The 13,989-nt window shown below is 33.8% G+C and overlaps 1 protein-coding gene across 1 annotated transcript; it reads right to left on the bottom strand.

The window, feature by feature from the left end:
* Positions 1–7,195: 7,195 nt before the first annotated feature.
* LOC147380910 (putative disease resistance protein RGA3) lies at positions 7,196–10,815 on the bottom strand. Its single transcript, XM_086431072.1, has 2 exons — positions 8,526–10,815; positions 7,196–8,399 (listed from the first exon to the last, which is right to left on the bottom strand). The coding sequence occupies exons 1-2, from the start codon at positions 10,813–10,815 to the stop codon at positions 7,615–7,617; spliced, it is 3,075 nt and encodes a 1,024-aa protein (XP_086287198.1). The 3' UTR covers positions 7,196–7,614.
* Between the last annotated feature and the right edge of the window lie 3,174 nt (positions 10,816–13,989).

Below are 13,989 nucleotides of genomic sequence, written 5' to 3'. Positions count from 1 at the left end.
ACTATATATTACCGGCAGTTTCTTAAGCGCCTCTAATACATTATTTAACAGCAGTTACAAAAAATTGCCGTTAATATAATACATTACTGGCAGTTTTTAAAGCGCCTCTAATACATAATTTCAGTGGCGGTTCCTAAGAAGCGATGTTTATATTATGTATTGCCGGTTGTTCATAACCGCCAGTGATAGAGAAAATACACATGTATAAAGAGTTGTATCGGTATTTTATAACCGCTGGTAATTGGTTATAAAACTGTCGGAAAAATTATATTATTGCTGGCAGTTCTATAACTGCCATTGATATATAATACCGACGCTCCCTTAGCATATGGTGGCGATTTAGAAACGCCGGTGAAGACCATTTATTTTGTAGTGAGAGGTCTTAGGAAAGGGTAATTTAAAACAAGACTTTTTTGCTTATTCTTTCAAGTCTTATTTTCTAAAAATCATCACCCCAGGTTTGTAACTCATGGTTCTTTTTACCCCCTTTTATCACACAATCATTAGTGTTGCTTTAATTTTTTTAACACATTGATTTAGTATAAGATTTTTATATATTTTGGGGACTTAATGCATGGTATAAACTAGGTTTTGGGACTAATTACTATGTCGAAGAGTTTTGCACTTTATATTTCATCATAACCATGTATTTGACAATGGTAATCTGAATACTAACTAATTCATGGTGTAAAATCTAAACCCATTAGACATTTTGTACATATTTTTTGCAATGGTAATCTAGTTACAAACCGATTCATTTTAATGGTTAGGCATTATTTAAATCAGCAGTTACATTTCATTTTGTGTTGTTTTGAGCAATATAAAAGAACCATTGATAGGGTTGAAGGAAAGAGAAAGGGAATGGGTTTGCCAAGAGGTTGAAAATGATAGGCTGACTAGAAAGTGTTGGACATTTATTAGGGGTGTGAGGATGGTTTTTCACCCTTCGTTGAAAACTTTCCGAGGTGTAAGGAGCACATACACAAGTGATTAAAAGGCAATTCAAATCTGTTTTTTATTTTTAACCTACAAATGGTTTTGCAAGTTGCTATATACTTTTTCAAATGTTTTTATTATATCATCTTTTATGTTTTTAGTAGTATCTTAGAGTTGTTTATCTTTTGATGGCAGACTCCTCAATTCCGATCTTCCTGTTTTTACATTTTGTAGATGGAATACTCCATACACACTATACCACCACAAAAGATGTTCAAAATGTTGAAGATATTTTGCCATTCCACTAAATGACAACACACTCAACTTGGTAATGGCTCTTACATTCATAGCTTTCCATTGAAATATTATAATAGAGATACTATTTGCAAAACAAGAAAGTCCTTTTCTTTAAAAACTATGGGTACATAGCCCAGGTTCCATTGAAATCTTCTTAGTTTGACTGAAATAAAGCTAATAAAGAGAAAAGAAACACCTATACCACTTTGGGTTGGAAATCAGCTTTTATTTCTTCATAATAGATATTAATGTATTGTAGGAGCTGGCAGATTTGCTAGAAGAGAATATTTCCTTGGTAGCTATGCAATCTGGTTATTAGGATGGAGATGAAACAACTACTACAAGGTTTTTTATTTTTTTTATTTTATAACATAATGAAGATTCAAGTAAAATGTCTTATTTTTTTAATTGTTTTTCTGATTGTTTGTTTACTCTCTAGAGGAACATAGTAAGATATTTTTTCAGAAGGAAATCCATGCTTTAAAAATGTACAAGGATTTCTAGATCTTAATTCATGTATATATGTTGATCTATGATGCATAATGTGGGTATTATCATGGTTGGTTTGTGATAGTTTATTACTATTAACACCTTTAAGGTTGTGGAATTATAAGGTCTTAGCATTTATTAATGTTTTTTATTTTTTCAATTATTAATAGTATTCAATATTTTTGTTAATCTCATAGATTATGTGCTTAGGTTTTATTGCTCCTCTATCTTACCCTCTCTTTCAGCAACTTTCTCATTCTCTCTCACACTTCTCTCTCACCCTATGTGAATCTTTTTATTGATAATCAAACAAACTGGTGGTGAAATCCAATGACTAGAAACATCAACAGCATGCTTAATTCAAATGGCTCTAAAGTCATAAATGATATTCTTTTTTGAGTGTATCAGTTCAGAAAGCTGTAGTCCAAACACTTTTTTAGTTTGTGAGACAAGAAAGTGTGTTGTAAGGCATGTTGGGGATGCCTTTATAAACATTTAGATTAAGATGTCAATGTAATAGTTCTTTTTCCTATAGAATGAGATATAGCCGAAGTTGCAATTGCTTAGTTCCTGTTCTTTTAGTTTTAGGAGCCAATTTTTTTTTTTAAGTCAAAAAAGTCAGATAAATGATGTTCGTTTAGGTTTTTTTGACTCCCGTAGATTTCAGTTGAAGCTTAAAAGTAGTTCCTAAAAAAAATCGTCCAAGAGGGACTTCTTCAAATGGTTTTTACAGGAAGCCAAAAACGTAAAACGGTTCAAGTGAGTTATCAAAATACCTTTCATCTTTAATCAAATTTAACCTTTAAAAATGAAATGAGATTACTAAAATACCATTCATCTTCCAAAATATCCTTTATTTTTACCAAAATATCTTTCATTTTTAATCAAACTTAATCTTAAAAAACAAAAGGGAATTATCAAAATACCCTTCATCTTTATCAAAACACCCTTCATTTTTAATCAAATTTCTAATTAAACTTAACCTTAAAAAATAAAAAAGAATTACCAAAATACCCTTCATCTTTAGTTCAATTTTCAACTAAACTTAACCTTAAAAAACAAAAGGGAATTATCAAAATACCCTTCATCTTTATCAAAATACCATTTATCTTCCAAAATACCTTTATTCTTTAATCAAATTTTCAACCAAACTTAATCTTAAAAAATAAAAGGAAATTATCAAAACACCCTTCATCTTTATCAAAATATCCTTCATATTTAATCAAATTTCCAATCAAATTTAACCGTAAAAAATAAAATGGAATTATCAAAATACCCTTCATCTTCCAAAATACACTTCATCTTTACCAACATACCCTTCATCTTTAATCAAATTTTCAACCAAATTTAAACTTAAAAAACAAAAGGGAATTAATAAAATACCCTTCATCTTCCAAAATACCCTTCATCTTTACCAACATACTCTTCATTTTTAATCAAATTTCCAATCAAACTTAACCTTAAAAAACAAAAGAAAATTATCAAAATGCCCTTCATCTTTACTATTAAGATCAAAAGTAATTCATCATCACTACTTTATTACTAAAATACCCTTTATCTTTATGTGGATGTTAGATTATATATTATGCAGGTATTTTCTTTATTATATGTTTATTTTTAAGAGATGTTGCCAAAATTTCGACAGAATTATAAAATTATAAAATTTATTTAAATTGAAAATAATTAGTTTTATAACTTTTTAATATAAATTTATTATATTATATATTTAGTGTAATTATATTTTTTAAGGTATTCTACTCATTTTTGGTGCATTATGGTTTCATTATTAACATTAAGAGTATTTTGATCATTTTACCATAATCTAACAATAAAAGACTGTTAAACGAACATCAATTTCTTTCTTATGTGTTTTTGTAACGAATAAACTTCTGTTGGATGTGATTTTTCAGGCTTTGAGCTTCTACTTTTTCTAGAAGCCAACTTATGGAGCTGGAGCTGGTTTCTGTAAAGAATAGACCCTTAGACACTCTAAACCATTCAACCAAAAGCCAAACTATGATGATAGAAAAAATAAATCTAGGTCAAGAATATTGGTTGTCATTGGGGCAGCAATTCTTCTTACATAACATTTCTTCTTTGAGTTGTAATGTTGATTTTCTTATGGGTTGTTCAAAATATCAAATTTTTGGTATAAATTTATAGATATCTGAATGAGTCTTAAATAATCGTAACATAGACTGTATTGTTATAAAACATTCATTCTCTTTCTTATTATTAGACTACTACAAGAAAGGGTTAAGTTGATTTTTTATATTAAAAACTTGGGCAAGAATTTGGATTTAGTGATGCACTTAATGATCAGGTAGGAATTCAGTTTCAGATACTACAATTAATGTTGCTACCTTCCTCAATTAGACCACATTATTTCAAATGGGGTATCTTTTCCTCTCATTCTTTGCTAATTTTTTAATGTCGGTGTGTTGGAGGCATCTCAAGATGTAATTTCTTTGTCAGGGTTATGAATCATTGATTTCATCAATGGATGACACATTGTCGAACCTAGGGGTGCAACTTAATTTGGTTCAAACCGAGAACCAATCCAATCCGTGAATTTGGATTGGGTTGGTTCGATTTTAACTAAATACGATTCGATTTCGAGTTAAAGAAAATAAGAACCGATGAGTTCGGTTCGGTTTTCGGTTCAGGGATGGTAAATAACCGAACCAAATCGAAAACTGATATTATATATAAAAACAAAATGCAATTTTTTTTACAATACAAACCCTCCTCGTCTCTCTCGTCCCTCTCTTTGTCTCTCGTGTCTACGACTGCGGCTGCAACTGCAACATGCGCTGCCACTGACTACCACCGGCTGCAACCATCTCTCTCTCTCCCTCTTGTTGTCTTTGCGATTGCGACGGTGTGACCTGCGGCTTTTACCAGCACATCTCCCTCTCTCTCTCTCTCTCTCTCTCTCTCTCTGTCTCGCTGCGGCTGCGACCTGCGATTTGCAACCTGCGACAGGTTTGAGTTTGGTTTTTATTATTATTATTATTATTATTATTTTTTATTCGTTCTTTAATTGTGCTGATCTTTAGTGATAATAGGGTTTGAATCGAAGAATTGGGGATCAATTTCGTGTAGAATTCGAATGATCTCTCTCTCTTTTGACAACCCATCGAACCGAACCAAACCGAATTAAGGTCGGTTTGGGTTGGTTCGGTTCTAGACCAAGTCAGTTCGATTCTAGTTCTCATATGATAGAACCGATCTTGGTCGATTCGGTTCTGATTTTGCTCTAAACCAAACCAAGTTGCACCCCTAGTCGAACCACATGAATCTTGCCGTCCTCTGTATGTGTGACTTCACTACCCTTGTGATTTTATTGCAGGTCAAGACATCAGAAAAGAATTATATGGAAGAAACTAAAATGTGTTTTCTTGGCTTCTCAATATGTACATTACTTGATTAAATTTTGATTCAAATTCTTGATTCGAGATTCAAACTTAATCTATAAACTATTGAGCAAGATCTCATTTTAATCATATTCATATATTTAAAGATATTACAAAAGTTCACCCCTTGATTTAAACTTGACTCTTCGCCAGATCTGAATTTGACCACAAACTTCATTTTAATGGTTTTGCAGAATTTTGGGTAATGGGATTGGTGTTAGCTTAAAATATGAACTCATTAGATCTTTTTTCTTTTCTATTTTGGTTTGTTCTTGATTGTTGTTGCCATCAATCTTTCAAAATAATAGTTGAAAGTGCATCATGCAAATGTAAGTGAGAAGTGTTGAGGCATTCAAAATATTGAGGGGGGTGTGAGAATGTTAAGTATTAAAACCGATTGAGTTGCTTACATTACAAGAGTAAGGGATGAATTAAGGGGCATATTTCTTGATAATTTTACTTTTAATTGGAAAATATTGTCACTTATTTGTGCTTTCTCGCCAGCCTTGTTTGAAGGTTTCTTTTGACATTGTATACTTGTACTTCTTGCTTGTAGACTTGTACTTCTTGCTTCTTTATCCTCATAACCGAACAACAAAGTATAATGATTTGCTCCCAAAATTGAATGTTGTAGAAAAATTGTTGCGAGAAATAATGATAATTTTAGTAACTTAGAGAGAGTTTATGTGGTTCGGCAAATTTTGCCTACATTCATGGACAATGATAAGATTTTTGTCACTATTTTCCACAAAAAAAATATACTGCAATCCCTAATACAAGATTTCAAAGCTGCCCATAGGGAAAAATTTATGAAAATATTGGGAGAAATAACAAGCTAAATCTGTTGAATATCTATTAATTGATTTATAGTCTATTACCACTAATAAAATACAAGACACAAACATAACAAATCAAATCACGCAAGATTTCTCAAATTAATAATACGAAATATATATCAAATATCATGGATAAGTCTTGAACACAATAGCCATGAAACTCGCAACAACAACTGCAACTTCTTTAGAAACATCTTGGATAAAATTCAGAACCTTTTAGTTGGTTCTTTATCCTGGACAAAACAAATATTTTGTATGAATGTTAGTAACATATTATAAAACTATACAAAAACATTTTAAAGGTTTAAACTACTAAAATCATATAGTATTTTGACTAAAAACACATCAACAATAAGTAGAAAAACAACAAAGAAATGTGCTAATCAATCCATTTATGCATTTTCTTGGATTTTCAAGTGGCATCCATTCTTTTACACACTTCATCAAACACATTTGATGCCTATTAAATCAACACAGATTAAAGTAAAAAACTTATCCATAAAACCTTCTTTGTTGGAAATTACCCATAGATTCAAGTAAGGAATTACTTGAATTTCTAGTGATTGGAAATAAAAAAATTGTACAAAAAAATCTTTTTAGCTCTAGGTAACTCTAATCCCCAAATCACAATAGTACAACACACACATGGAGAGAGAGAGAGAGAATGTTTCTGAAACCTACCATGGTCTGAGAAGCCACTCCCCCTTGATAATGAAGAAGGTGGGGTGCTCCAACTTTTTTTGGAGTTACTTCTCACATCCCATAATGCTTATTAAAGATTTTAAATTGGTGTGGCAATTGTAAATCCTTTTTTTCCCTAATAAAACTTGAAATATTTATTTTCTTGAGAAAGATGAAGTGAAAAACAAATAAATTCCATATATTTATGTACGTGTTGTATTGGGAATCTAGCTATTTGAGAATACTATTCTCCCATCATCTGAACAGTTGGCATGTGATATGATGTGACTATTAAAACCTACCGTTTAATGGTCTATCAATGGATAGTCAATTATCCAAATTTATATTCAAATAATCAAATATTATTCGAAGTTTTTGGATATGGATTCGAATTTGGATATTGAAATATCCTCTCTCCCTCAATAACATTCAATTCAAACCCAAATAGATATGATAGTTATTATATAATATAATATACTTATATTCTTATATATATCAAATCCGAATCCAATAAGTATCTTATCAAATTTGAATATTAATTTAAAATAACCGTCCCATCATCTGAACCGTTGGCATGTGATATGATGTGATGATGAGAGCAAACCTCAAATCAATCAATTAGGAGTGGAGTGGTTTCTTTTTTTAATTTAAAATTCAAAATTCAAAAATGTAAAATCAATCTTAATTAAAAAGGATATTCTCTTCAGGAAAAACAAATAAATTCGAAATATTTGTGTGTTGTATTGGGAATCTATTTGTATTCTCCCATCTCCTGAATCGTTGGCATGTGATTTGATGTGATGATGAGTACCAATTAGGAGTGGAGTTGTTTCTTTTCTTAATTAAAAATTAAAAATTAAAAATTCAAATGTAAAATCTTACTTAATTAAAAATGAACTTTACATCTCTCAGATCTCGGTGGAGTCATGATGCATGCGTGTCTCTAATATTAAAGTCCCTCACTCTCTTCCTAAGTCCATATGGTCGATGATGATGTTGGGGATGTGTGATATGATGCTCCAGTCCTCTCCTACCTCCTTTTCGCAACGTGCTCCCAAAACATAGCAGTAATGAATTTCCAAGTATTGAAGTGAGCTGAGCTGTTTCAGCTCCTCAGACATGCACATCAAGGAATCAGACCACCCGATTGACAACCTTTGGAGCGAAGTAAGATGAGCCAAACCTTCAGGGAGTAACGAATGTGGTGATCCATATATAGACAGAGACTTGAGATTGTTGTTGTTGTTGTTAACTTGGTTGGTGGGCAATGACCTTGAAAGAACACCTACATCCCCTTTTAATTCCAACTCTTCAAGGAGTGGAGGAAGGCATGGTGTCCAACTCAATTTTGGGCAATAACCAATTTTCAAATTCCTTAGTGAAGCAGGGAATATGTAGTGAGGCAGCTCCTTTAACTTGGGGCAGTTAAAAAGGTCTAATGTGTGGAGAAGTGGCATGATGAGTATATCTCTTCCTCCACTTCCAGCAGCATGTTCATCTTCTTCTTCCCTTGTCAACATCTTCCACTTTTCCCACCCATTCATAAACGACAAATGAAGTTTCTTCAACTGTGGGAATGGTACCACAACTCTTGATTCTCCACCACCATCATCATCAACATCCACATTAATTCCTAAAAACTCAAGACCTATACGTTTCACCGAATTCATTCCTATTATTTCCAGGCTTTCGAGGACTGGTAAATTTCCAAAAGCAGGTAAGTGCACACATTTCTTGCAATCAACTATTTCAAGAATAAAGAGTTTGGGCAACATTGAATCACCCATCCAATTAGGGAACTTAGAACCAAGGTAACCTTTTATTCACAATTCCTCCAAGTTTCGATGTGGTTGGAGGCCTTCCAGCAAACCCTCAATCCTCTCTATCTCGCTTTCTCCCACATTTTCCAAATCACAAACCTTGAAGCTCAAATCTAGACCACGGAGATGTTGCTTCTTCTTCAATTGTGCTTCATTAGCCTCATTTACATCCGCCACTCTTTCCAGCTCAAATATTTCTAAATCCCCTTGGAGGTGATTGAGATTTTTTAATTCTCCAATTTTGCATCCACCTCCCCTCGCATCGCCAACAATGAACTTAGACAATGTTCGAAGGGAGCTTAATCTACCAATTCCTTGAGGTAGGTAGCTTAGTTCATCAGTTTCTTCAATTTCGAGATGCCTCAACTTAATCATTTTCCCAATTCCTTGCTGTAGTTTACATAGCTTATCACAATTATTGAGTTTCAATGTCTGCAAATTATACAATCTGCACATTGTTTCAGGCAATTCCTTCAATCTTGTCCAAGATAAATCAAAGTATCTAAGATGTATCAACTTCTCAACCTCATTTGGTAGTTCTTCTACAGGGTGATTGCGCATAGATAGTTCTCTTAAACATGTCAATTGACAAAACAAATTAGAAGGAGCTGGAACAGAGTGTGATACCCATGAATATTGTCCAGCGATGATTAGAGTGCGTAGATTCTTTGCCTTGTAAATGGAAGGAAGGATGAAACTTAAATCTGTAAACCGTGTATCGTTTACATGGCGGATCTTCTTGCTATTGTTGTCTAATTCTGTGTTATTATCATCCATGATAAAGCATTCAGTCTTTGTCAGAAATTGGGCAAAATGATGAATAAGATCATGCATCTTGTAGTAAATTATATTTCCATCGCCATCTCGTTCCATGTTTTGGAAAAATGAGCGCATCAGTAGTTCATTGAAATATTCAGCACCCAGTACTTCCAATTCTGTACTTCTCGTGGAGTTAAGAAGACCTTGCGCCATCCACAACTTGATTAACTCATCCTTTGTTATCCTATGATCTTTTGGAAAGACAGCGCAATACATGAAGCAATGTTTCACGTTTGAGGGCAATGCATTATAACTCAACAAGAGAACAGGCAAAACTTCTTTTTCAACATTTTGTAATTCCCATGCATCACTTTCCAAGACTTGTTCCCACTCTGATCTGGTTTTTTTGAAGAACATGAGACCTCCCAAAGCCTTGACGAAAAGAGGCACACCCTTGCACTTTTTTACCATGTCCACACCGATTTCTTTCACTTTCTCACACTCTTCTTTGCTCCATCCGTGAAAAGCAATACGTTCAAACAATTCCAAACATTCCTCCTTGGACAATTTATCCAGATCATGAATGTAGGTTGAACCCATCATTGATGCAACTCTTGTACTGCGTGTAGTAACGACAATTCTGCTCCCTTGTGCACCACCCTTGAGAGCAAGCTTCAACTGATCCCAGTCAGTGTGATTTTCGGTCCACACGTCATCCAGCACAAGTAGAAATCGTTTTCCCATGACAGATGTATATAATTTTTGAATCAAAGCTTCCCACTGAATGAAATTAGTGACGTCCTCACCAGCAACTTCAATGATCGATTGGGCAAGCCTTATTAAATCAAAAGGATCAGATACACACACCCACATTCTCTTCTCAAAATGGTTTTTCACCTTATCATCATTGAAGACCATTTGAGCAAGAGTGGTCTTCCCAATTCCCCCAGGTCCACATATAGAGATGACAACGGGGAGAACATTAGGTGTTTCTTGTTGACTGCTCTCGCTCAACAATTTGCTTAGTATAATATCTTTGTCCTGGTCACGACTGCATACATTTAATACATCAATCATAGAGCTAGTCATTCGGAATGTTGGTGGTTCCTCAGCAGTAGTAGTCCTCATCCCACTATCAATAAACTGGAATTGGTCCTTGTCTTTTGCAATTACATCTAGTCTGCCCTTTATTTCTTTTATCTTATGGCCGATGCCACGACGTAAAGAAACTTGACTGAAGCAATTCCAATTGCAATTGCAAAGAGAGAACAAATAGGAGCATACCTTTTCTAATACGCAAACTCCCTCGATTTCCGATCTGAGAATTTCGGTGCTCCATTCGTCCAACACATCTTCCATGTCGTAGAGCACGTCTTTTAGTTTTTCTAACCAAAGCTTCACCGTTTTCTCTTTTACTTGTTTCTCCTCTGCATCTATGAGTACGGCTTGAATAGATTCGAGTGTAAAAGTAAGCTTTTCAACTTCTTGAGGGGTACCCAACACCAGTCTCACCTCTTTCTCCGCTGCTTTAAAGATGATGGATCCCAATTGCTTCGCAACAGAAACGAGAGCATGCTCCATACTTGGAAATGAGAAACAAGGTTAAGGCAAATTGATGAAAATGAAGCAAACAATGAGGATGAAACGTGAAAGTCAACACAACAGGAGTGAAATATTTGAATCTTTTATTGGTTTGGTAGGAGATTAAACCAACGATTGCACTGTCTTGTGCAGTGCTAGGCCGGCTTTTTTTGACTTGTATAACTATTATTTCAATAATTTCTAGTAAGGCGGTCACCATCATCCATTATCCTTTTTAGAGCTGTCATTGGCACTCCAATTTTTACTTACCAAATCTTAATTAAAAATAAAGAATTTTTCCCAAAACGTACACAACTTTTATCCAAATTCCAGTTTCAATACCCTATTCATTTTAATTTAAAAACATGTATTTTAAGTGAATTTATCACTATGATAATCAATGAATTCACTCATGTATTCACAAATTCGTAGATTATAAAAATGACAAATGTATATTTTGAAAATTAAAATGAACTGTGTTGCCCACTCAAAATTTTCAACCACAAAATGGTGATTCACCCTTCTTTATTTTTTTTAATAGATTTTTTTTTTATTTTTAGGATTTAAGATTTTATTTGAGCTTAATCATAATTATAAATAATTACTAAAATTGTGAATGAATGTTATAATGTTTTGTAATATTGAGATATAATTTGAGGCAAACCTCTCTAACATTTGAACGGTGAGTTTTAATCTTTAATTAGGGTATGATAAATAATTTTAGAAATTGGGCTGTGATAAGTAAGAGTCGGGGTGCCACTATCGTAGTTTTCCTTAAATTTTTTTTTTTTTTTTAAAGGTGTGTTTGAAAGTACTCTCAGTGGCAACCACCAGACGTATCTGTAGCAATTTTATTACAAAAACTCCCTTAATTCGTAAGTTTACTACTTAAACAAATCTTACTTTATTAATCATGCTACCATGACTAACTTTGTAAGAATTTAAATCTTACTAATGATCGTTGGGCTCATATGGATTATCAAATCAGCAATCCAACAACAAGGCCTTTTAGATTTCATGGAAAAACTCAAACTTAATGTAATTGTCGTGGTCACGACTACAAACTTCTAATACACCAATCAGAGAGCTAGTCATTCGAAATGTTGGTGGGTCCGCAGTAGTAGTTCTCATCCCACCATCAATAAACTAGAACTGGTATTTGTCCTTTGCAACATCAGAGTCATTGTTTATTCCAATCCTACAATTAGGCCAATCATATTCTTATCCAAACGAATTACTTCTATATTGAACCCAAACCAACAAAAAATACCTTAAACTTTGATGCAAAAGCCTAGAATGGTGAACACAGATCAACCACGACCACCAAGTAGGATTGCAATGTGGGTATGTTGGAGGGTCAACCTAGGCTCAACCCAAGTTGTAGAACCCTAAACCAAAGCTCAACTCAACTTGACCATTGGGTTAGAGCTCATTAACCCAAGCTCAACCCGGGATTGAACTTCTAAAATCGGGTTGAGTTCAGGTTGAGTCAAGTTAGGTAATTTTGGACGGATTGCACGGGTTGGACTCATTGAACAAACCTAATTTTACATTCATCAACACATAAATTTTATTTTATATCTTAAAAAATAAATACAATAAAAATAAATAAAATCACTAAATAAACTTGCACTCAACCTCCAAGTCTTTTAATTTTTATATTATAATTTTCCCCGTAATTTTATAAATATATTTAGAAAAAGTAAACTAATAATATTTTTAAAAAAATAAATAAAAATATTTATATGTAAACATATATCATCAGGTTCGGGTTGAGACGGATTGCCCGAAACCTCAACCCGAATTGAATTCAAGTTGAGATTTCCTAACTTAGACTTGACTCATTTTCCATATAACCCAATCCAGGCTTGCCCATCAATCGGATGGAGCCCGGGTTGAGTTTGGGTTAGCTCGCCCAAGTTGCAGCCCTACCCTAAGGATGAGTGTCGCAACAATTTGGAACCTCACACTGGCAGTTTCAATTAGTGTGTACTATGCGCCTCGGAATGAGTAGAAAATTAACGCTTCAGTTATCCCGAAAGATTGTGCCACGTGGCTTTTTTTACCAACGATTTTGATTGTCAATGGATTGGATTCTGATCAGATTGGTACCAAATTGAGCCCATTAGCCCGGCTTGTCCAAAGAAGTAAGGGCTTGGGCCTTGGTAGTCAACCCAAAAAGGTATGGCAGGCCAGGGTTATCAGATTTTCATCCCATTGGGCAAGAATTAAGGACTTGGGCCGTGATATTGAACACACATAGTTTTGGGTAAGAAGTTAATTAAAAGGTAAACAAATCGTAAAATTACAATTTTACTCTCATCGATAATTATTAGTGGTTAAATATCAGACTTATCAAAGTAATAGGAGCTAGAAGACTTGTTGTTCGCACCTCAAAGGAGAATGAGTTAATAAAAATGTATATAAAATATAAAATACATCATCTATATACATAAAATATAGATATATGTTGGCTAAGTATTTAAAATGTGTTTTCGTTTTAGGTCACTGTTAAATCAGAAGATGATTGAATCCAAAACCGATATGATAAGTTATCAAATTGAGTTTTTGTCAAATCAGGTTGTTATTGGAACTCGAATCCATGGTCTGGCACATAGTGATCAAATCAGAATACATTGAATTTTGGATTTGATATGAACCATTTATAGTCCTACCAACGAGTACTCAGTGACCTCACAATGGTTTGGCTTTAAAAGAAAGTTGAGGATAAGCTTTGAAAAAAACCTTTGAAGTGGGTAGGCCGCTTAAGAATTTTGGTAGAACCCTCTTTAGAACATCACAAGTGACACCCACTGAGGGTCAGCTGAGATGGTAAAAGTGACTGTGTTTGCTCCTAAGGCCGTGTCTTCGAATCTCTACATGGGCCTCTGCACAAAAATGTGATTACTTAAATGGTGTCATGTGACAAGGTGGGATGGTGCATGATGGCTTGAAAATATATTTTTTGTGAAAATCAAGTTCTTAAGAAATTAATCCTAAAAAATGCATTTCCAAATATTTGTAGGTGTTTGATTGCATCTAAATAAATGTCGGAAGAGAGTTAGTTTTGGGGATGGAGGTAATCTTGAGGAAAAAGATTGTTGGAATTTTCCCACCTTGACAAGAAAGTCATTTTCACATGAGGTCCATCAGTGAATATTTTCCCACCTTGGC

Source organism: Akebia trifoliata, unplaced genomic scaffold, assembly GCF_017979445.1.
Source record: "Akebia trifoliata isolate Shusen 1 unplaced genomic scaffold, ASM1797944v1 Contig00883, whole genome shotgun sequence".
Lineage (NCBI taxonomy): Eukaryota > Viridiplantae > Streptophyta > Magnoliopsida > Ranunculales > Lardizabalaceae > Akebia > Akebia trifoliata.
The sequence above is the reverse complement of the archived record's forward strand: the minus strand, read 5'-3'. Positions and strand labels throughout refer to the sequence as shown.

Coding starts and splice junctions, on each gene's coding strand:
- LOC147380910 (XM_086431072.1), bottom strand. CDS start 10,815: ATGGAGCATGCTCTCGTTTCTGTTGCGAAGCAATTGGGATCCATCATC. Junction 8,400..8,525: donor CGAGATAGAGAGGATTGAGG/GTTTGCTGGAAG, acceptor TTCTTGAAATAG/TTGATTGCAAGAAATGTGTG.